This window comes from Artemia sp. Qi Xiang Cuo, chromosome 13, assembly GCF_049724085.1.
Source record: "Artemia sp. Qi Xiang Cuo chromosome 13, ASM4972408v1, whole genome shotgun sequence".
In the NCBI taxonomy this organism is placed as follows: domain Eukaryota; kingdom Metazoa; phylum Arthropoda; class Branchiopoda; order Anostraca; family Artemiidae; genus Artemia; species Artemia sp. Qi Xiang Cuo.
This window is the reverse complement of record NC_142806.1, coordinates 34,922,798-34,946,179: the sequence shown is the minus strand read 5'-3', so window position 1 is coordinate 34,946,179 and position 23,382 is coordinate 34,922,798. Positions and strand designations below refer to the sequence as shown.

Below are 23,382 nucleotides of genomic sequence, written 5' to 3'. Positions count from 1 at the left end.
TAAATTGTAATTGTAGCAGGACTCAAGCCTCCCAGCTCTCCCTGGCGTCCAGTAGCTTCGTCATTGTGATAAGCCAAGAGTCTTGGTCGTTCGTGAGTGAGTGGCTCAGTCAATTTGAGCCATGACATCCCATCTTCGTATTTTTTTTAAGCCACCGAGTGGGTCTAGGTTGACCTTACTACTACTACTACTACTACTAAAAACTCACCGTAGCAGCAAGCCGCCTGAGGCCAACACAGCTACGTACAGCAACACAGCTCCTCCTCCATCTCAATCTATTCAAAGCCTCCCTTTTTACACCCGCCCAAGAACTTCCCATTTCCTTGAAATCTTTCTTTATGACGTCCTCCCACCCCGGACGAGGACGACCTGCATTCCGTTTAGCCCTAGACGGTTGGCCGGAAAGAACAATTTTCGGCAATCTGTCATCCTTCATCCGTACAAGGTGCCCTAGCCACCTCAATTTTTCTTTCATTATAGCCCTAAAGAGCGGTATTGAACCACATTTTTTGTACAGCCTATTGTTTCAAATACGGTCAGTCAGCCGGGTACCCAGAAAAATCCTTAAGCAATTTCTTTGGAAAACATCTAGCAAATCTTCATCCGCTTTTCGGAGCGTCCATGCTTCAGAGCCATATTTGACCACTGTCATCACTGTAGCTTCTAATATTCTAATCTTGGTTTGCAGATATATCTTCCTATTTTTCCAAGCTTATTTTTAACTGTGAAAAAAACACCCTGCGCCTTGGCTATTCTACTTTTAACATCTTCACTGCTCCCACCATCTTTACTAATAATACCACCATCATAGGGGAAGCTACCCATTTGGTCTACCTATTCGCTTCCCAACTTAACCTTTCTATACTAACTTATTCCTGGCCTCAGCAACTTAGACTTTTTAGTATTGGTCTTCAAACCTAAATGGACCTACTGGGATCACAAAACATTTAAAAGTTTACTCATTTTGCTCACACTTTCATCTAGGCTCCCTGAATAATTAGCGTAGTTAAAGTTCAGGAGATTTTTTCCTCCCCATTTGATTTTGTGCTATCCCGTTACCTTTCCTGTGCGCCTTAATACAAAGTCCATCAAAATAATCCATATAAAGGGGGATAGAACACAACCCTGCTTAACTCCTGATTTAATACAAAACCAGCTGCTAACTTCATTTCCTACATTAACCGTAACAGTGTTATTCTCTTACATAGCACTAGTCACTTTCATGTATTTGTCTGGTTTACCATACATGGATAAACCCTTAACTAAAGCTCTTCTATCAACAGAATCGAACGCTTGCTCTTAATCTCTAATACTGAGGACCAATGATCTTTGACAACTCGGGCACTTCTCAATTTTTAGCCTAAGAGTGAACATTTGGTCGACACATCCTCTACCTTTTCTGAAACCACACTTCTCTTCTTCTTAAAACTTTGTCTAAAGCATCTCTCAGTCTAAAAAGTATCATATAGCTAAGTAATTTGTCACCTACAGAGACCAGACTAACGCCTCAATAATTACCACACTCACTTTTATTACCTATCTTATAAAGTGACTTAATTAAGGTTTTCCAAAAACCGTTAGGTACTTCCCCTTTTTCAAAAATCATATTCATAATCTTCAGTAACTTATTTCTTACCTCAGAGCCACAATACTTAAGAATATCGATTACCACCCTTTCCCTACGTGTAACCTATCCGTTCCTCAATCATTTTAATGCTTTCGCTGACTATAAGTTGCAAGAAAGATCTTCTCGGTCATCGGAAGCATTAGAACATGTTTCATTATCCTCTACTTCTTTTCCTGTAACCGTCTTGATTAATCAAACTCTCAAAATTTTTGACCTCTCTCTTTTTAGTTTTTTCCTTATCGCTAATTGCGGCCCCATTCCTATCTTTAACTGGACCAAATCCGAATTGCCTACTCCCTCTCAATTTGTTAACATACCAGTACAATATTTTCCTATTATGCCGTCTAGCTGCATCTTCCAGATCCATGGCAATTTTATCCATGGCTTCCACTTCACACCTCCTTAGTTCATATTTTAATGCTTTCTCCACTTTCTTTACAGTCATTTTGTTTTCATATGATCTGTCACTCAGATAATTCTTGTACAAGTCCTTTCTCCTTTCAATGAAACAGAAAGCTTTTTCACTAATATTCTTAGCTGCAGTTCTAGCTTTTTCCCTGAGACACCATCAGCAACTTCACAAATTATTCCATCCATCTTCTAGATTATCAATTTTTAAAATATAAAATTTAGTATTCAACTGTTCCTGGAAAGTTTCTCTCAAATTCTCATCCTGGAGTCTACCAACATCATAACTTCCCGGGAGGTAGTTACCCTTCCGGTATTTTGATGTGGATAAATCATGTTTTCTTCTGTCCTCCATGCCCAGTTCAAATCTGAAAAAAAAGAAAAGTGAAAAACTATTCCGTTAGAGCATGTGTGGTCAGATTATAAATAGGATGAGGGTCAAATTGCATTGAAGAAAGGAGTTATGGACCTATAGAAAAGGACCTATGAAAAAAAGAAAAAAAAAAAAAATTGCAAAATAACAGACTGAACATTTTTATTATTATTTTCTTTCAAATACTATAGGGTGACGGAGAAGTTACTTAACTTAAAACTATCTAACTAATTTATTTTTGATTTTGTAGCAAATAACAACAGTTATGATATCAAAGTAAAGTTTGGCGTACAGGGCACTTCAGGGTAAGACGCATGATGTAGCAATTGAAACAAACTTGAACGAGATTTATTTTTTTCACACATTAAGGTATATGTTCCCTCTGAAACTAGCGATTTGGCAGCTACTCTGTAGCTGTAACTTGCACCAAAAGGGAAAGATACTCAAATCGTCAGATTGGTGAGTCTCAGACCTATCCATTTACCAAGCCAGAACTAAGTTAATTAGAATATCTCCCGGAGAGGCATATAAAGTTGCATGAAAAATTGGAAAATTGTCCTTTTTCGACAATGTTTAACAAACTTTCGACCTATTTTTAATCTAAAACACCCTGTATGCCAATCTTCAAAAACATGATGAGATGTAGGCTATAGAATTGAATCTCAGCTATGGTGTAATAGCAAAAAAAAGTAAGGCAGAAAAATAACATATGAAAACTTACAAATGGAATAAATCTTAAGGTTAAACAAAAATAGTCTTATGAGAGCAAAATTGTTCTGCCTACAATACCTAAAACAAACTCGAAAAAATCTAAGGTATATGCACAAGGTGCGTCCAAAGTAGGTAATGAGACTGAGTTTATAAAAGTAATTTATTAGTCAGGTTTTATCCAAGACCGAAAGTTCTTCAAAATAACTCACAAATAGCTCAGTTTTTCAACATTGGGCGTCGATACAATGCTGCCAATTCGATTCCCATGAATAGTACGCTCCTTGAAAATCGTATTGCAAAATGTCTCTTAACCGTTGGTTATGGCCTTCTGGAAGATGATTACGCAATCAGAACGGCAACCTTTCAGGACGGTTTTCAATTTAGAGAGCACGAAAACGTATTCCAGTACAATTGAATCAGGGCTGTGTGGAGGCTATGACAGTTACAACTCCTATCCAGTGCAGATTATACGTGGAAGGCGTTGTGGCTTGGAGGGACGCCATGGTGGAGCTTCAACTGATCGCCAATCTATGCTCGTCTCTTCTTCGTGTTTTGGCGCAGTTATGCGAGGACGTCTTTGTAAGAAGCGCTTTTGACAGTCCTTGAGGCACAACTTTGGTGTCTATCTTACCATGGTTGTCCAAAAAGACAATGAACATGGTCCTCACCTTTAACTTCGGTATTCTTGCCTTGTTGGGGCATAGAGACCCCTTTGTGTGCTACTCAGAACTCTGGCGGTTGGTTTCAGGCTTGTATTAGAGGACCTGTGTCTCTGTAGGACTGCTCAATCAAGGTAAGAGTATCTGAAACAGTTTTGCCTAAGATATCTGTGAATTTTGAGGAACGTCACACCCCATGGGCATCACGTCACTCAAAAGTGATTGCCGCGTGGTGCAGAACTTAGGCAAAACCCCTACGACCGATATCACCCATGGAGAGAAATCTGATAGGTGCTGGGACATTGCATTGTGGCCAGTCTCATTACTTTTTTGGATGCACACGGGATCTCTCATTTGCAACAGCTGGGGACATCTTTGCTCTCATATAGCTTAGAGTTGTCTACGCTAGAAGAAGCCCTGACAATTTTCTGTGCTAATAAGACCCTTATAGACACATCCGCCACTTTTCTATCTGGCGACGACTTTTTAACAAAACCTTAAAAATTATTGTCTTGTTTATTGTACTAGCAAAAAGAATAAGTGATAATGCTTTTAAGTTTACCACAGATTGTGTCTCTCCCAAAAAGGTTTTGTGGACTGCAGTGCCAGTGCTAGTTGGCCGCCTGCGGGCTGTAGACTATGTTTTGTGTATGTCTGCATAAGTACTGCTGCTGATGCAGAATAGAATAAAATTCAACGAATAAAATAATAATTATTTCTGTTTCAAGAAACAACTTAGAGTCAAAGTAAAATTGAAGAATGCATTTTTGTTCGGATTTTATTAGCTTGTCCATGACCCAACTCAAGGCCTTGTGGATATTTTGTTTTCTTCTTTTTTTGTAGAGAAAGAAAGTAGGCGAAGGCTTTATATCCATAGATGCTAAAGGACAAGGTTTTTCTTGTCTTTTTTAACAAATTAATTAAAGACTCTAATTAATAAAGACTTTTTTGAGATTATAAGTACTATCAAGTTCGTTCACCATGCACAAAACTAGCGAGTCTGTTAAACTTATAACGAAGAAACTCAGAGAGATAAAGTTGTAGTTTTATAAGCTAATTATTCGTAATCGGATAACGATGATCTATCGTTGGATAAGAGAAGAAAGCGAGGAGAGGGAAGGAGAAAGAGTTTAAAGAAAAGAAAGAAAAATAATAATGAATTAACCATCAGAAACACGCTTGTAACGCATAGTATCTTAACCATACAAAAAAAACCATTCATATTTGATTTCCAGGAACTTGATTAACCGTGTAGGTAACTTTTTACTAAGATCTTAAAGTTTTACTAAGTTTATGTCGGGCAAGATTGAATTTCGGATATTATTATGAATCATGAGATCCGACAAAATTTTCGAAACGATTGTTTGTAAACTTTCAGAAGCCAAGAAACTTTGTAATTCTAACCCCCCCCCCCCCCGTATATAGTGTGGTTATATTAAATTTGGTCAGTTTAGTAAATCGCTGTTCCATGAAATTCTGCCTAAAGTCTGTTTTGTAAGGCCTAGGACTCCTAGTACGAATTATACCTATTACGTAACTGTAAGTAACTAGTACTGCAAGGCCTAGTATGAATTTCAGCCAATCAGAGTAAAGGTAGGATTTGAAGGATCCTCTTTAAAATCCTGGCTTCACTTAATTTTTCTTGAAATTCTTGAAAAGTCACTTTCAAGTTCTAAAGTTGTAAATGAAGCTTAAGCATTCTCTTATTTCGAACTTTGATGCCTGTCAGTTTATTTAACTTGCATCCTTAGAAAAGGAATAGAGTCTTGTAAACAGGTTCTTGCTAGAATTGCTTGAAAGCAAGACAAGTCAGGTGTTAGATTAAATCTTCTGTTTTAAATTTGGATTAGGCTATAGGGGTTGCAGACTATTGATATTTTTTCGATGGCCTTGGCACTCAATATAATGGTAAGGTAGATGGTTCTTTAAACGTGTTATAACGTCTGTAAACGTCTTCAAAGACGTCCCATTTGACCTTCTTGCATTGTCAAGGACCAGACATATAAAATATAGAGTATTAAAAAAATGTTTTTGCAAATAACGCTTGGCTCTTACTTCACTATTTCTGAAAGATGGTTTACATCAGCTTCTTTCGACTCCCTCGACTGTTAGAAAATATAAACTTACCGTGGGCTTTGGACTAAAATGCTTCCAGTCCAATGTTTGCTGTCACATTATGCCTCTCTACCAAAAAACAATAGGATGGGGTGAGATATGTCTTCTTCAGTTCCACCATAAAATATTATGGAGACCTTTGATTATTGATTATATCCTTCATTAAATTAAATCATTTCTTGTGTTTTTTAAAAGCTTACTTGTTGCGGCCATTGAATAAAGAGAAAACCATTGTATTTTGTTAAGATTTTATTTATAGAACCTGAGAGGAGCTTTGTTTTTGTTGCTACAGAAGACGGGGGAATGGAACTTGTACCATCAGAAGTCACACAAGAAAGCAAATCAAATGTAAAAAGCGATGCAGAAAATACCACTACAATCAGTATAAATGGCGAGTATGACGGCGATGTTGAAAAGGTTAAAAAAGCCAAGCGAAGAAAAGTTACAGCGATAGAAATACCCCGTGGTAGAACTCCAAGGAGTGGAAGACTATCAGGTGAGAAACTGGGAATATAATCTACGAATAAGAAGGGGAAAACGGTGAAAAGTAAATTTCCACTTTAGGCCCTCAAAGAATATTGTGTGCTATGATGACCTATAAAATTGCGGTTGTTAACATAAAGTAATTTCTTTCAAGCTATTATTTACTCTAAGCTAAACGGATCTGTTTGTCTTATGAATTAAGTTCGAGGCTGATTTGAATTCATAATTTTTCTTCGTGGTTTATTGCGTTTCAGGAATTCATTTATGTCCTAGTTCTTTCTTCTGTTCAGTGTAGGACTCCTTTCATATCAAAATTTGTGTCATTTCTCTAATTTTAGCTTCTTAAAAACGTCTTAAATTTCAGTTTTCAAAATCTAAAATTTCAAATTCTCTAATTTGAAGTATCTATTTTTTGTCTTTGTAGTCTTTCTGGAACAAAAGAAAATCTATTATCTCATAAGCTACTTTATGCTTTTTCTTGGTTAATTAGCTTTCAGTTTGTAACAAAATTTTGTGATATAACAAGTCGCGTAAGAATTCCTTTGTCTGAAGATTTGTTGAATGTGAGAACAGAAAAGGTTTTATATATCGATTGCATGGTAATTTAGTTCTATTTATTACTAAACAATTGATATGAACTAAAATACTAAAACATAGCCCCCTCCTGTTCTCCATGGCTGGGAAATAAAGCAAGGGACAAGAAAAAATAGAATTTCTTAGTCCCACTAACGCAATGATAGAAGATATCAGGAGAATGAGAGAGAGAGAAAAGAAAAAACAGCAAAACAAAGGAACATTATAGAGGAATAAAAAAAGAACTAATCACTAAGCTTTTCCAGCTACTAAGCCACTGGTACTTTCTTGCCAACTGGTAGGGAGTTCCAATCAATACTACAACCAATTAAAGAATAAAATCCTATCTCTTAGGCTGAGTAAGATGAATTTTATTGTTATCAAATCACAATGATGTGAAGAAAACTGATCAGAGACAAATTTGATTACTTCTAAGGGCCTTAGGAAGAATGTCATGAGGTTTCTTGGAGTTTTTTGCTTTATCAAAAATCTTAAAAACAGCTTTGCAAAAAAACAAAAAGTTGACGTCGACGTAATCAGGCAATAAGGAAACAAGAACTTCAGTTTTATACATGCCTTCAGTTTGATCAAACCGAAATGGTGCTTAAAACATTAGTTTTTGTCAAGAAAAATTTTTAAATTTTGATTGAATGACTTTTCTAGGGCTTGCTAATCGAATCCTTTGACAGGTGGATTTTAGGTAATTCGGGACAAACCTGTGACACAAGCAAGAAAAAAAGTTATCTAGTAAAATTTTGCGTAAGTTAATTTTCATGAAGCTGAAGCATTACTTTCTCAAACTGGTTCACTAAACTTGAACAAACCTTGGACTGTGTTCTTCCAGAAGTATTGAGAGTGTTGTCGTTGGCGAGACCGACTAGAGAATCCAATTAAGGTGAACAATTACCATGGACCTGAAGGATATTATAAATGGCAACAATTAACAGGTTTCTCTGTAGTACTGAAACAGCTCGACCGTTGACGTAAATTTGAATCAGTACCATCCCTAAAATTGAGCCTTGAGGGACATTATTATCAAAATTGGAGGGTTAGTAAAAAGACGGATCAATTAGTATACCAGAAAAATAGGTATGCAACTAAAAGAGTATGATCTCTAAGGTTGAAGAACCAGAAGCTTCTATAATATCCTGGAATAAAACAGTTGGATTTAATTCGAGTCTAATGATGAATCCATAAAACCGAAAAGCTTGAACGTGCATGCTTTATTACATGCTTCAAGTGAAAATGAAGCTAAAATCGCGAAACAAATCCTTGGGATTTTGAAGAGAATAAGACGAGAAAGAATTGCCGTTTCAAAAATTTTGCTAAACACGAATTTAGATTAGATTCAATCGGGTTTTATTGATATAAATAGAAATAAATAAAAGTAAATTATACTGCTTTATGCCAAAAACGCAAGTTTCGTCCTTTAAACTTAACAATTCCTCTTAATCATGCATTACGGTTATCGCTTCATTCTTCAACCCAACCACATCCCTCATTAATAAATTGTTCCCTTCCTCCGCGAAAGCACAGCCAACTGAATGCTACAAAATAATATTGATAAAACGGAGATAATAATGAAATAAATAGATAAATCTCTTTAATTATTATTAATTGAAAGTCAATCAGATAATTTTAAAGACCCTAGGGAGCTATGTCAGCGCTTGTGAAAGCAGATTCCACATTTTTGTGTATACAACATCCGAGGCAGAATCGGATCGCAGTATAGGCGTTCGTCTAACTACGACGTTGGATACAGATCTCGTAGTCCAAGAATTCTCACACCAGCTGGAACAGATTTTGGAATGCTGATGGAAGTAATTCGGAAGAAAAATTTGGAAACAATAACTAAGCACGGTAAATTGGAAAGTGATACTAGTGAAATAAACTCGTCCACATTTCCAATTATTTTCAGGGCACGTTCGAGCCTTTTCAATTTATTGTTCTTTTTTAATTTTTCAACGAAAATTCCAAAAAGGTATTTTTCAATGAAAATTCTCGAAAGGCATTTTTCAATAAAAAAAATACCCCCCCCCCCAAAAAAAAGTGCACATATGCCCCTTGCTCCTTCCCATTGACACCAGGGGCTAATTCGTGCTATGCTGCTAACGGTTAACTTGCAATTCCTTAAAAACCATTTTATTCATTATTCTAGTAGGTTTTCTTAATTCATTTGACAATGCTGGATACGTGAAGAGTATAAGAAAACTATCTATCCTTTTGTATTTTCAATTTTGAGGACTAAAACATGAAAGTTTGGAATTCATCATTTTGTTCGTTTTAGTAAATCTTGGTCTGTTTAAGTAAATAGTTGACTTAATTTATTTATTCCAGATTTCCCTTGGATGGGACTTGAGTTTACAATGGAGTTCTTGGAAAGCGCAATCGAAAGAGATCTTGATCCCAATGAAAGAGCTCACCTTGAAGACCTGATGCGGCGCAAGCGCTTCAGAGAACTTTGGATTCAATGTTTTATTGGGAGTGTCAAGGGCAGTATCCCTCTAAAAAGAAGAGCGTGTCCAGAGTGCGGGGATGTTATTCATAGCGAAATCAAAGCTTATGAAAAACATTGCAAAAGCCATAATATAACACCTGAATTTGTTTGTGAGGTGTGTGGCTTGAATGTCCCCAGTGCTGATGACTATTATGATCATTGGGAAGATCATCTTTCTCACTATGCGTAAGTTAAAAAAAAAATAGGATTGTAGACTTAGTCCTTACTGCTGAACTTGTAATGTTCTCCTAACGGTAGATAATTTCCGAACAGTTATAGGTTCATGTAGACTCTCTGAAAGGTCAAGTCCAACTCATCTTTGAAACTCAGTCAGTGCCAACGCTCTAACGTTGCCTATAGTATATCCCATAAGGCTTCAATGTAGTATTATTCTTTTAGTCCCCAGACGCACATCATAGGTAAACTTTGGTTACAGAAACTTTGAAGGATACTCATCCGATTAAGAATTGAAAGTTTTTAGATAGCTGTTTTCTTCAAAATAGTCTAAAGATCAAATAACTATCCTTCCATGGATGACATTCTTCCCACAGTTCCTCGGGTAAGGAATGTGAAATCTGCAAGTTGCTCGTAGTTTAGGGCCTACATATAAAGTTTGTTATTGGGAAATAGGGGTATGCTTACTCTCCGAAAACGCTTAGGATATTAAGGTGAATCTCTGGAAGTTTTAGGGGATGTCGAGCAAAATCAAAACACATGTGCATGCTTGTTATTAATGGGAGTATCAGCAATAAGTCAGAAACGGCTAAGGTTATTAAGCTGAAACTTTAAGGAAATGTCGATTGCGATATTGAACTAAATCAAAAAACACCATCTGCATCCAGGTTGTCAAAATGTGTGCAATATCTCAGGAATGGCTGTTGGTTTTTTAAGTTGAAAAAATTATTACAAATAGGAGTTTGGCTCCTGATCTCCTCTCCTTCCTCTAACCGCAAAAGTTCTAAAGCCTATTGTGTAATTTTTGCGTCACTGGAAACAAAATATTTATCATATAATTTCTTTATATTTTGGACATAGAAAAACGAAGAAAATAATAAAATCTTGAATTGCTGAGATTTCCAGGAATTCTTATCATTACACATCAAATATTGAGTTTATTTTCATTAGTTCTTTCCATTCAGCTTGATTCTTATAGTGAATTTGTCGATGTATTGAAAAATCAAAGCACACTGCTCAAAATACTTATAGTTCTTAATAAACCGCAAATGACGCAGTAGGCTTTAGAACTTTTATGGTTAGAGGAGGGGTAAAAGGAAAGTAGCCAAACACCTGTTGGTTGGATTTTTTTTCATTTTAAGTCGGGCTTGACTGCTCAATTTGATTCTTACTTGTTTTAGAATTCATTTATTCATCTGTATCAATAACTAATTTTTATGTCCGATATGATTTTTGTTTCATTTCTGTTAGTTTTGGGTTTCATTAATTATTGGCAGTAATTTTTGGTTTGGTTTAAGTTTTAATTAGTACAGGACTTTATTTCGGTTCGTCATAGTCTTAACATGGGTCTTTACTTTTCTGTGAAAAACTTCTTTTCCTCAAAGTTTTTTCTATGTATTCATGAAAAAAGAGAAAATCGCAACACTGTTTTTCGGATTGAACTTACACTTCTGAAAGAGTAAGATGTGCGATAGTTTCCGGGCTTGGTCACAGAAGTATCTTTTTGAAGTAGTAACTTAGAAATCTTATAAATTGAATAAAAAGGAGCATTGTTTTTAAGAGAACAAAATTGATGTATAGAGCCTGCTGCTCTTGTAATTTCTCTTCTCAGTTTTTTGTTCAGTTGCTCATTTCGTTTTCAAAGTCCGGGACTGAGACCGAGATGGTGTTACATGTGCGTCCTTTGTCCTTTATTCTTCGTGTCCTTTATTCGTTTCTATTTTATGTTAGAAAGTTGGCCCAAAGTCAGGAAAGGATTTTTTGAACCAAGACAGCTATGTATTTTATTGTTACGATAAGCAATGGCCGTCGATGTACTGATCAGTGTGTATGATATCAGTTATTTCACAAAATAATTGGCTCTTGAGACACAATATTTCAAAACTTCAAGGGAAGGATAACTTCATTTTTCATGCGCAAATAAAAAAAAGGTAAGATGACTGTTAAGGAAGGAGCTAAGCCTTGGTTTGATGTAAAAGCAAGCCAATCCCATTTTAATTTGGAAACAATCTAGGTTATGACTCAATGCGCAAACGACTAAGTACTAAATTGATGGCAAAATGATCCAACTCTAAACTGTACTTAGACTTCTCATGTTGTAGCCTTCTTTGTAGTAGAATTGTACGAGTATTTTCAATCTGTGAGATTAAAAGTACAATGTTGGCTCATTACCCCTCCAATACGACCCACCATTTTATTACGTTGGAACTGATTTTGCTAGGAATCACAAGTTGATGTTCAATATGCATGATTGGGACACAAAGCGAACCAGTGGCCCATCCAACACTCTTTCGTCTCACACTAGCTTTTCAGCCGAAAGGTTGTTATGTTATACCTTATTTAAACCAAATATGTGAAAGAGTTTTAAATCTGTATGACTGAAGGACCAACATGGACTATTGGCCTTCCCATCCCTCCTCCAAACGGCAAACTTGTAGTAGAAAGATATGCATGTGGTGCATATGAACGTAAATCATACAAGAACTGGCAATCTGTAGATAATTGGAATCCCACAAGAATTTTTCATCTGGTTTATTACAAGATCACAGTAGGCTCGTGCCTCCTTCAACATCCCAGTCCCTTCTACTGCCAACTTAAAAAAAAGGCATGCTGCACCTTGTTTGAAGCGGAGTAATTGAAGGATTTTCAACGTGGATTTTCTGGGAAGCACAATGTCCCATGAAGGTACGTTGCATCTTGTTTGAAATGGAATCACGTAAGAATTGTTAGTATGCATAATTGAGCAATCAAATGGTCATGTGGCCTCTCCAACACTCCTGGTTCCTCCTGCCGCCTTTTTTAAAGCAGAAGGGCCTTCATATTGCGCCTTGTTTTGAAGCAGAATCATTTAAAGTTTTTCGATCTGTTTGAATGGAAGTATATACTGGGTCCACAATACTTTCAATATCCCCGCCCCTCCTATTGCCAGCTTTTTAGCAGAAAGGTAGGCAGGTCACACTTTGTTTGAAGCGGAAGCACGCAAAGATTTGAAATCCATATGATTCTAGAAGTGAAGTAGGCTAGTAGCCTCTGCAAAAAGTGTGCCCTGCGCCCCGCCTGCCATTGTTGATTTTGTGCCCCGAAGGTAGGCTTTTTGCACCTTGTTTAAACTTAAAATGCAAAGTTTAATTTGTACGAGTAGAGTAGCAAAAAGGGTCAGTAGCATGTTCAGTATCCCCCTACGCCATATTCATAAGAGAAAGATAGGTATCTTTTCTAATTGAAGTGATTTTTTAATTGAAGGATTTTCAGCCTGTGCTATTGGAGGCATGAATTTGACCAGTAAACCCCCTCCCCTCCCCTCAATAGAGCCTTCTTTGCAAAATTTTCCGCTGAAAGTTAAGCCTTTTTTTTTTTTTTTTCTTTTTTTTTTTTTTTTTTCGTTGGGCTTGGAAATTATGGGGCAAGTACTATTGGCCAATAAAAAATAAGAGCAATGTTTTAAGGGGTATTTGCCCTTTTCCGCCCCTTTACGGAAGTTCTCAGTTCTGCTTGAAGCCTGTAGGGTAGCCACGTCAGCCCAAGGAACAGATAGACGGATTTTCAGAGGCGTATCGCCTCAACCACTCCTACATTCTACTCGAAGTTGCCCGAATCAACTTGAAATTTCTTAAGCAGGAGTCTTTCACTTGGATATTTTAGTCTGTTGAAATTTACGACCCAGGCACCAGTAGACTTTGAAGCTTTATATTTTGGAGATTTTTACTTTGTGTGGGAGATTAATTTGTTAGGAAGAATCGACACGCACGTGTATTTTAGGTTAGTGGGCTTATATACTTCTAAAATGTCTTTATTACTGCTTTATGATATGCGTTTGCCTGTTAGGATTTTTTTTTATGTCTATCCTGAAAAGGTTCTTGTATTCGAAAATCGTAAACCATGTTCATCTTCAAGGAACTTAGGGTTATATACTTTTTCCAGTTGTGCTATTTTTTCCACTTAGACTTCAGCATCTTACAGTTACAAATTAAAATGCAAAGTAATGATATAGTTTTCCAATTATTAGTAAAGTGTCTGAGTGGTCCTGTTACTGATGGACATAGAACCAAATTGTATTGATTATCAAATGTGTTGGAAAGTAATATTTGGTGGTATATTTTGAGGCAAAGTAGCCTCAGTTATTACTTGCTGTATTTTTAGAAATAACAATGTGAATACATTAAGGTTTTATGTTTAGGGGCGAAGTAAGAAAGTATGACCTGAATGAATAATGTATTTTTAAGAGTAAAATCAGTAATTGGGCGTCAGGAAAGAGAAAATAAGGTTGGTTTTGAGCAAGAATAGACTATTTTAAGCAATGAGTCATTAATTTTTTAAGAATAAGTCTTCTTGGGAGATACCATCTTATAAATATCCAAGGATTAGCGACTATGGATTTGAAGCAAAATCGATCAACAAACCTGCCGAAAATTGCTGCAACGCTTGAAGTTTTCGGGGCAGTGTAAATGTAGCTTATTTTCTATCTCTTTTTTTTCCTTAGGTGTCGGGGATGCAAAATCTATTTCCCTACAAGAGAAGAAAGAGACGCACACAAACTGTCTAGCGATCATATCGTACGACAATCGTCCAAGCGTCCTGGTGAGACACCGAAAAGGAGAATTCCGTCCGCACGGAGTAAAGATATCATTTCCCCTCCACCAAAGCGTCGATTGTCAAAAATAAAAATTGAAACAAAAAAATATACTGCCGAGGGTATGCAGGTTGAGTGTTCTGTTTGCGGACTAGAATTTCCTTCAAAAGGAGATTTGAAAGATCATACTACTTTGAAACATGCGAAGAAAGGGAAAGTGGGTGGCGAAGAGGCTTTCGTACCCAGCATTTTAAAAAGTAATAGAAAACTTTCTTCTGGAATTAATATCTTGAAAGTAGTCGAAGACCTGGAGAAAATTAATAATTATGAGGTTCTAAATGATCAAGAAACTTTGAGCGAGGAGGAAGAAGAAAGTGGAGGACATAGTATGTGCCCTGTTTGTCATGAAAGGTAATATTTTAAGTTTTTCCATTGTCCTACTGTAAATTCTTTGTTTTCCTTTTTCCTTTTTAGCATTAGTGATGTCTTTTAATGTGTTTAGAGGTGTCTCACAAATGAAAGGATGGATCGCCACAACTAATATAAAAGGCATTTTAGTTGTTTCAGTAGCATAAAATTTGCTTTGTTTTTTCCTTATTAGAAATGTCATATTGTTAAAGTGTTTTTACATTTTAGTTATGTTTTAGTGAAAAGCAAGCATCCATGGCTCGGTTGTCAATAGCTTCTGGATTAGAAAACAAAATTAGACGGTCTTTTACAATATATGCTCTTAAGGCCCAATGTTTAGGATTAAATAGAGATCAAACCGGTTATCTTTTAATTTTGTAGAAAAAGAATTATGTCTCCAGCGGCTGTTTGGATATTTTTTGTTATTACTGTGAGATAGAGTATAAGTATAGTAAAAATGAAGACAAGATAGTCAGTGTATTAATTTGAAGCAGCTGAAGCTCTTGAAGAACTACTACAGGCGTGTATCTTTTTGGTCTCCACTTAAAAAACATAAATTCTGTTATCTACATTTTTTCTTTCCAAGGTTATTCATAAATACACTTTTGGTATGGTGTCAACCCTTGAAACTTCTTGCTTTTTTTGCAATTTAAGATCGAGTCCAAGGCCGTATCCAGGGGGGGGGGGGCTACCCGGTTTGAACCCCCCCGAAATATTTGACGGAGCCGAAAATAAGTCGAAAATTAGTAGAACCTAGGTAAAAATCAGTAAAATTAGTCGAAAACTGAGTCAAAAATTAATAAAACCCCCCCCTAAAAAGTCAAAATTAGTAAACCCCCCCCCCCCGAAAAAAATCCTGGATCCGCCCTTGATCGAGTCATAAATAATTCTTTTTTTTGTTATGAAAGAGTAATTTTACATTCATAGAATTCAAAATTATATTACTTTACTGTGCATATATGATATCTACCTTTAGACCCCGGCGCCACGCCGATGAGGGAAGACCGGCGGCGGCGGGGCCAAAAACAGCACGCCGCGCCGCCGGTAAGATGTCGGCGGCGCGCCGCCGGCGTAATCAATGTCGACCGCAAACATTAATGTTTTCATTAGTCTTTCTCAAATCATAGCTTAAATTTACAACAGATTCGAGCCTATTCACGAGTTCAAAAATTCATAATTCGCTGGCTGGAAACTGGTCTTCTTCGTTGTTCATATAGAGAATTTTTGTCAACTTTTCAACTTTTTGGCATCCCTGCTTTCAATAAAAATAATCAAGGTACTATCAATTAAATATAATAACTCCCTATGCCCCCCCCCTCTGGATACCATCTTGATAGGATACCGTCTCTGCTTTAAATAAATAAAAAAAAACTTATTGGCACCCCTGCTTTCAAAAAAAAAAAAATCGAGGTAATATCATTTAAATATGATAGCTCAATGCCCCCCCCCCCTCTGGATACCACCTTGATAAAATGCCGTCTCTGCTTTCAATAAAAAAAATTCGAGATATTATCATTTAAATGTAATACCCCCTACCCCTCCCCCCTCTGGATAACATCAGGATAAGATACTTTCACAGACTTCATTAGAAAAATAAGTTACTTAATAATTAATTAGGTCAATCTACGGTTAAAATAAAAACACAAAATAATATTGAAACGCAAAGCGGTCCTTGAAAAAAAAATGGGTGAACGAGTAAATAGTTTCAAAGAAAACGACAAAATAGGCGAAATTATTCAGATATACCTCAAATTATTGGAAAACTTAGTCATAGATTCGCAGTGGCATTCAATAAGATCCAAAGAATCTAATTAAAAGGGAGCACACACAAAAGCCAAATTAGGCCAGTAGCCTATGAGAAATCGTAAAATACCCAAGACAATGAACAAGTATTAATGGGGGGCCCTGGGTCTATCAAAATATTTCAATGGTTTCCCAGAAAATTTGATATTATTTTCTTCTGTCTCCACTTTAAATGAAAAAATAATTATCTTTTTGGCAGCCCTTCTTTCAATAAACAAAAATGATGTATTATCATTTAAAAATGATAGCCCCCTATCCCCCCCTGTAGGCAATAATTTACATTTTTTTTATTTAGAATATTTTGGGATAAAATCTTTTTCAATATTGTAATCCCAAACCTTTTAAATTACTGGTTATATTGATAAATTTTTTTACATTAGACGGTTTTTTTTGGGGGGGGGGGGTAAAAAAGTTTACGATATTAGATTTTTTTTTACTCAATGCATTCTAAAATTGAATATTAAACATTAAAAAAATCTTATATAAAAAAAACAAAAAAAAAGAAAATCTGCAAACTTACAATTCAGCTATAGAAACAATCTGTCGGCTGTCAATTTCAAAATCCAACTGAAGGCTGAAGCTGTATAGTAGTGAATTCGTTCTATAATTCTATTCAACTTGAAAATAAAATTCTTGACTATGAACGATGTTAGAAATAGCGATTGGGGAACTACATTCGAAATGGTTTAAACTCATTTCATAAAGACGATACTGTTTTTGTCAACATATGAAGAACTGTGTATAATGCAATATTTGCAATTGCATATTGCATCTGTCTGGTTTTTATGCAAAGTAAAAAAAAGAGACGAAAATTAATGAACAAGAAAGTAGTGAAGAATTATGGTATGCAAAGTAACATTTGGTAGGGAAAGTCACTGGTGATAAATCGCTAGGGGTGGCACCGTAATTGGGTGATTTTCGTGGATTCGGGGAACCAAATTTTTTTTTGGGGGTGACACATAGATTTTCGGGGAAATACCCGAAAATTTGGGGATAGTGAAAATCCCGCTTTAATTCCAGTCAGAAAAATCTAAATAACAAACCACACGAGAAGGGAAAGCTCCGACTTTGCTGTTGACGCAATAAAGAATAGCCGCAAAATTAATTAAAATCGACCGAACGCCCCCTCCTCTGCCGCCGGCGGCGCGCCTGCGGCGTTACGACACTTCGGCGGCGTTCGACCGGGCCTCTCGTCAGCGGCGTTCGGTCGATCCGCAGGCGCGGCGCCGGGGTCTATCTACCTTCCTTGTGGCATTTTGTTGGCGTGGACTGAACAAATTTTCAAGAGCCTGGCTGACCGGCATGTCAGTTTTTTTTTTTTTTTTTTTTGTGAAAATGTGAAATTGAATTGAAAATTGGTTGCCTTACGAGTCTGGATTTGGGGATTAAATTCGGTTTTCTCAAACACTCAAAGTTTTGACTAAAAATTGTAATTTTTTTTTTTTTATGGAATCTTTAAGTGTTCAAAAAAATAAAAATCAGGAATTCGCTAGTATTACAAAAATGCAATTACATTTTTGGAATCAGTGTAATGAGTTTAAATTTCATATTTAATAAACTATTCTAGGCAATGTGATTACATATTTAAGAATGTAAAATTCTAATTTCGCAAGAATAAAAAATAAAAGCAATTACCATACTAAAACTGTCTGCATGGACAAATTGTGATTAGTGTTTGGAGTTCAGTGTAAAATTTGAGCTTAATTCGACTGTCTAAAATAAAGAAATCTTAAGGTTTTTGTGACTCAAATTTATAAATCAAAAGTCTCTGAATTTAGGTGCTGATCGGTTTGGAGGCCACCATTTAAAACTACGTGAATATAGAACAAACATATGAAAATCACAGCCATAGCCATCGTCATACAAAATAATACATTGATTTGAAATAGCATAGATTCAAACTAAACAGAGTCAAACGAATAAAAAGAATAATGAAATAAAACAAATAAATATACACAATTATTAACGAGTGGGTGTAGAATTAAAAATCTTGACGAACGAGCGAACAAAATTACTTGTGTACCGCATATGCCCCGCTGGTACCGGTTGAGCTACATGTCGCGGGAGCCTTTGACGCAAAGGGAGATGCTCAGTGGGGAGGATTTCACGAAGCCGTGGATTTTCCAAAATACCGACACCAAATATAAACACAATTTATCACAGCGTGTCGAAACACTTGTAAGTGAAAATTGTTTTAAAAGGGAGCAATAAGGGACTTTGGGAGATTTAGATACTACTAGAAGAGCTCGGTATTGGATCCTTTCCAGGCGGTCCTTCTCGTCTTAAGTCAGGCCGTAATGTCAAACGGGACAAGCATATTCTACCAGAGGTCTGAAAAATACGCAATCGATTGGGGGTTGGGACACCATGACGAGAAAAGGAGTTTTAAAGAAAGGATACCCAGGTTTACCCGTTTGATCATCTCTTGTTTCGGTTTTTCTCACTTCAGGTCATGTGTAAGATATACTCCCAAGAGTTTGATATCTATGATGCCTGAAACATTCTGGAAAGCAAGGGATGGACTGTCCCTCAGAAAAGAAAAAGTTAATACGAGCGATTTTTCACGATTGACGATCGTTTTGCCCTCCTCAGCTTAGCATGAAAAACACGCATTATTCTGTCTGCCTCACTTGAAACACTCTTTTCACCTAGCTCCAGTACGGATAGATCATCAAAGAACTTAAAGCGATCCGACTCATCATTTTCCAACTCATTTACCATAACCAAAAAAAGTAAAGGGCCCAAAATTGTCCCTGGGCAACTCCACAGTAGATTGGCTAGGGATCAGAATAGGCTGATTTATGCTTAGTTTTTTACTTCTACCTCAAATGAAATTTGCAACTATTCTTACCAAATATGCATCGACAATAAGATTTGTCAATAGCTTGCGGATAAGGTTTCTATGGCAGATCAAATTAAATGCTTTCTTCAGGTCAATCGCGATGAGGTTGACCCAGCGCTCCGGTTCATCTAGATGCTTTAAAATCTTATCAAGCAAACTAACTAAGTGATGGCTTGTTGAACTCTTGGGAATATTAGTGAATTGTTGAGGGTCAATTCTATGCAGAACAAAAGTTTTCAGCCACACAGCGATGAAACTTTCATAAATTAGATTGCTTTTTCTTACTCATCTATATTGTGCTATATTAGTTGTGGCAATTGTGTTTTGAAATCTCCTTTGCCTTTTCAGAAATATCCAAAGTTCGGGACCTTTTGGGTTTTTCAGGTTCTTTTGGACGTATATCAGGTATCTCACAGTATTGTGTACTTTCTTTTTAGCTTTGGAAATCTCAGGAAGTTGTCTCTGCATTTAGCAGAGGATCACGGCCGTTCTAAAGATCTATTATATTGCGAATTTTGTGACGTTATGTTTTCTTCAGAATCAGATGCAAAAAAACATAGAAAAGGCCATTACACGCAGTCTGAGTTCTGTAAACTTTGTAACCAGTGGTAAGATTCTTTTAAATTACCCCTCTTCTCTTTATCTTTCCACGCCTTCCCCTTTCTTTCTCTATCTTTCTCTGCCTCTCTTCACTTTCTTTCTCCTCAGTTTACGTCTGTTATCTTAATTTAGTGTAGATTATCTTTAACAGTCTGTAAAAATATACTGTCAATTATTTGCTAGGATACGAATATATATATATATATATATATATATATATATATATATATATATATATATATATATATATATATATATATATATATATATATATATATATATTTATATTTATATATATATATATATATATATATATATATATATATATATATTTATAAATATATTTATATATATATATTTATATATATATATATATATATATATATACATATATTTATAGTATTCGCTCCCATATTCATTTTAGGGTATTGCAGGCATGTATGGTGGAGGGGAGGGGGCTTCAATTAAGTATCATTTTTATATTTTCTTGAAGTTGCTCCTTCTCCTCGCCGAGTAGTACTCTCCCGTTAGTGTACCTAAACTGGCGTCTTGTTTTTGTAGATATTTTTTGATTAGGAGACTGCCTCCATTTTCTTTATGAAATATGATCCGTTTTCTACGGAAATTTTGCAACTCCATGAAAGAAACAGCTGAGAAAAAAGTAAGACAGCTCTTGATGTTTAAGTGCAGCAAAGGTGTTTTAGCACTTTTTAGTACGGAGTTTGACAAAATGGCTTTTAAAATTGTTTGTGCTGTCAATATTTATTATTGAGTATTTTCGTTTTATTTTGGGTATTGACCTGTATGGAAACAGATGGGCAAGACTATGGTGAAAATCAAAATTGAGTGTCAATGAGGTTTTTCAACACTATAAAGTAAAAATTCTTAGTCCAATCATATCACTGATGATTATCATCTTCTCTGTTTGTGTCTTTGAGTGCGTTCGGACTTTGAGCTGTAGTTGATTATAGTTGAATTATGCTCAACTCCAGGTGATTTGCCCTCCAAAGTCATAGCTACTCTGACCATTTCACCCTTGAGCTCTAGTTGACTTTTTACTCTTTCTGTAACTGAGTAGAGTCAGAGCGTAATCACTTACGGAAAGTGGGAATTTCCTTATGGATTTTGGAAGTTTTGACAAAGTTATTTTTATGGTTTTTGAAAAAATCTCCATTGAAGTTCCTCTGTCATTTTTTTTAGAATTGAGTTTTTTTAGAACTGCAGTTAAGCCAGTTGTAATGAAATACCATAATTGAGGGCTCGAACATCGTTTTTTATAAAATTTAGAATCAGTTAGGCTATGCGAAGAGGGTTTAAAGACGAAGTGGGTTTGCAGTAGTAATAAGCTTTAAATAACATAAATTTACCGTTACTTCAGTTGAATCCATCGGTTGGCCCAAAAAAGAACACGCTTTGGGAATTTCGGTCATTTTCAGTTTCTCATATTTTATGTTTCCATCAGTCCTGTTGATCTCCCCGACTCAAATTTCTCCATGTGCAATAGTTGTTCCCAAAACTTAGTAACTTTAGGCTTTCTGTGAATGTGTTAAAATTATGGACACCTGACACGATTTTATTAGCGAATTCGTTTTTTTTTTTGGGGGGGGGGGTGAGAACGATCCTAAAGCCCCCTGAAGAGGGATACAGAATTCAATATGTTTTGAACTTGTTGATTTTTTTAGTTGGTTTGCTCACAGCCTGCGGTAAGCGAAAGTGTACCAAAGTGGAGAGCACCAAATCATGGCTTGAAACTGTGATTTGGACGCCCTGTGGCCGAGAAATATCTACAGCACAGAGATGTTGAAGCCAGAAAAGAGTCTTAAGGTCATGGAAACAAGTTTCTATAAGTGTTTGACTCCTCTTAAAAAGACAGTTCTGGTTAGAGCCTAAGCAGAAGATTTCATCTAGTTGGATGAAGGGTAGGGGATCGCTCTTGACCATGATCTGATTCTGTGATCTTAGCATTTAGAAAAAAAAATCCTATAGTATGGAATATCCAGCAGAAAATGTAAACGCTGCTTATGATATATGAACTCTGAAAATTTTGAAGACCCTCTACATAATCAGTAGATTCTATTCTTAGTACAAGCTATTATAATCTGATCAAATTTGAAATAATGGGAAAGGCCGAGAAATATCTACAGCACAGAGATGTTGAAGCCAGAAAAGAGTCTTAAGGTCATAGAAACAAGTTTTTACAAGTGTTTGACTCCTGTTAAAAAGACAGTTCTGGCTGTCTGTAAACGCTGCTTTTGATAACGCCGCTTTTGATATGCTTTTGATACCGCTGTATGTAAACGCTGCTTTTGATATATGAACTCTGAAAATTTTGAAGACCCTTCTACATAATCAGTAGATTCTTATTGTTAGTACAAGCTATTATAATCTGATCAAATTTGAAACAATGGGAAAACTTCACTAATTTTTTTCTTCATAGGTTTACTACAAAGAAAAAATTGGAGAAGCATATGCTAAGTCATCTGGGTGAAGAAGAAATTTACTCTTGTTATTTATGTGACAAATCCTTTGCCAGAGAAGAACAGCTAAGGGTAAGTTAACTTCTTCCCTTCTTTATTATATTCTCAATTGGTAATTATATTCCAAAATATTTTATTTCTTAATAATTGATATTCCTTAAGAAATAATCACAGCTGAAGCCCTAATGATCTAATATAACTTCTAAAGGCTATTTACTATTGCATAAAACTTAATTTAAATTGACAAAAAAAAGAAAAAAACCTCGAATAGTTCAATTCGATTCCCAAGCAATAAGAGAAACCTTATTTACCAGACAACAAATACCAGAATATAAATTATCACCTTTTAATGGAACTTATTGACATCATGCAGTTTCTATGTCAAGAAGATGCATCTTTCAACCAATTTCCAGGGTTATTCAAGAAGCAAAATACTTCCCCAGCAAAAAAACTTAGTTTTCATTTCTAAGTGTATTTTACTTGCTTATAAATTACAGTAGAACAAAATATTGCAAGCGCTTCTCTGTATCCTTGAAAGTTACGACTAGGAAGCTGAATCTGATAAACAAGAAACAAACAATTTAGATCAAAATAATAGTTCCAATACTCATTCTATCATTAATGAAAATCCACCGTAAATTACGTTCCACCGAGGTTATACTGACTCAGAAGTCCAGCATGCTGACCATTACAGGATCGAACCTTGACGTACAAAAATTACAGATAAATTACAAAAGCTTATTTGATGATAGAAAAGAGGTTCCACCGAGATTTGAACTCGGATCGCTGGATTCAAAGTCCAGAACCTTAGAAAATTTTTTTGAAAGTCACCATGACTCCAAAAAGAAAATTTTTTTGGATTCACCATGGAACCTTAGAAAATTTTTTTGAAAGTCAATTATTTGAAAAAAAACTAATGTTTACTAATAGCTTGTCGGACAAGGGTGTACAATTCGTATTCTTTTCTTCGTTGATTGAGCAGCGTTCCCGGTAAAATTCTACTTTAGTTACTTTTGACAACCTTGAAAAGGGGTTAGGTTATGAAAATGAAACTTTTAGGGA

At 35.8% G+C, this 23,382-nt stretch overlaps 1 protein-coding gene across 1 annotated transcript in view; it reads left to right on the top strand.

Moving 5' to 3' along the window:
* Positions 1-23,382, top strand: part of LOC148945227 (uncharacterized) — a 59,592-nt gene that overhangs the window by 31,792 nt on the left and 4,418 nt on the right. Inside the window, exons 4-8 of the mRNA XM_089099160.1 lie at positions 6,153-6,389; positions 9,287-9,632; positions 14,101-14,601; positions 19,681-19,851; positions 22,281-22,392. Of these exons, the coding sequence (XP_088955286.1) occupies positions 6,153-6,389; positions 9,287-9,632; positions 14,101-14,601; positions 19,681-19,851; positions 22,281-22,392 (1,367 nt within the window). The remainder of the gene's footprint in view (positions 1-6,152; positions 6,390-9,286; positions 9,633-14,100; positions 14,602-19,680; positions 19,852-22,280; positions 22,393-23,382) is intronic.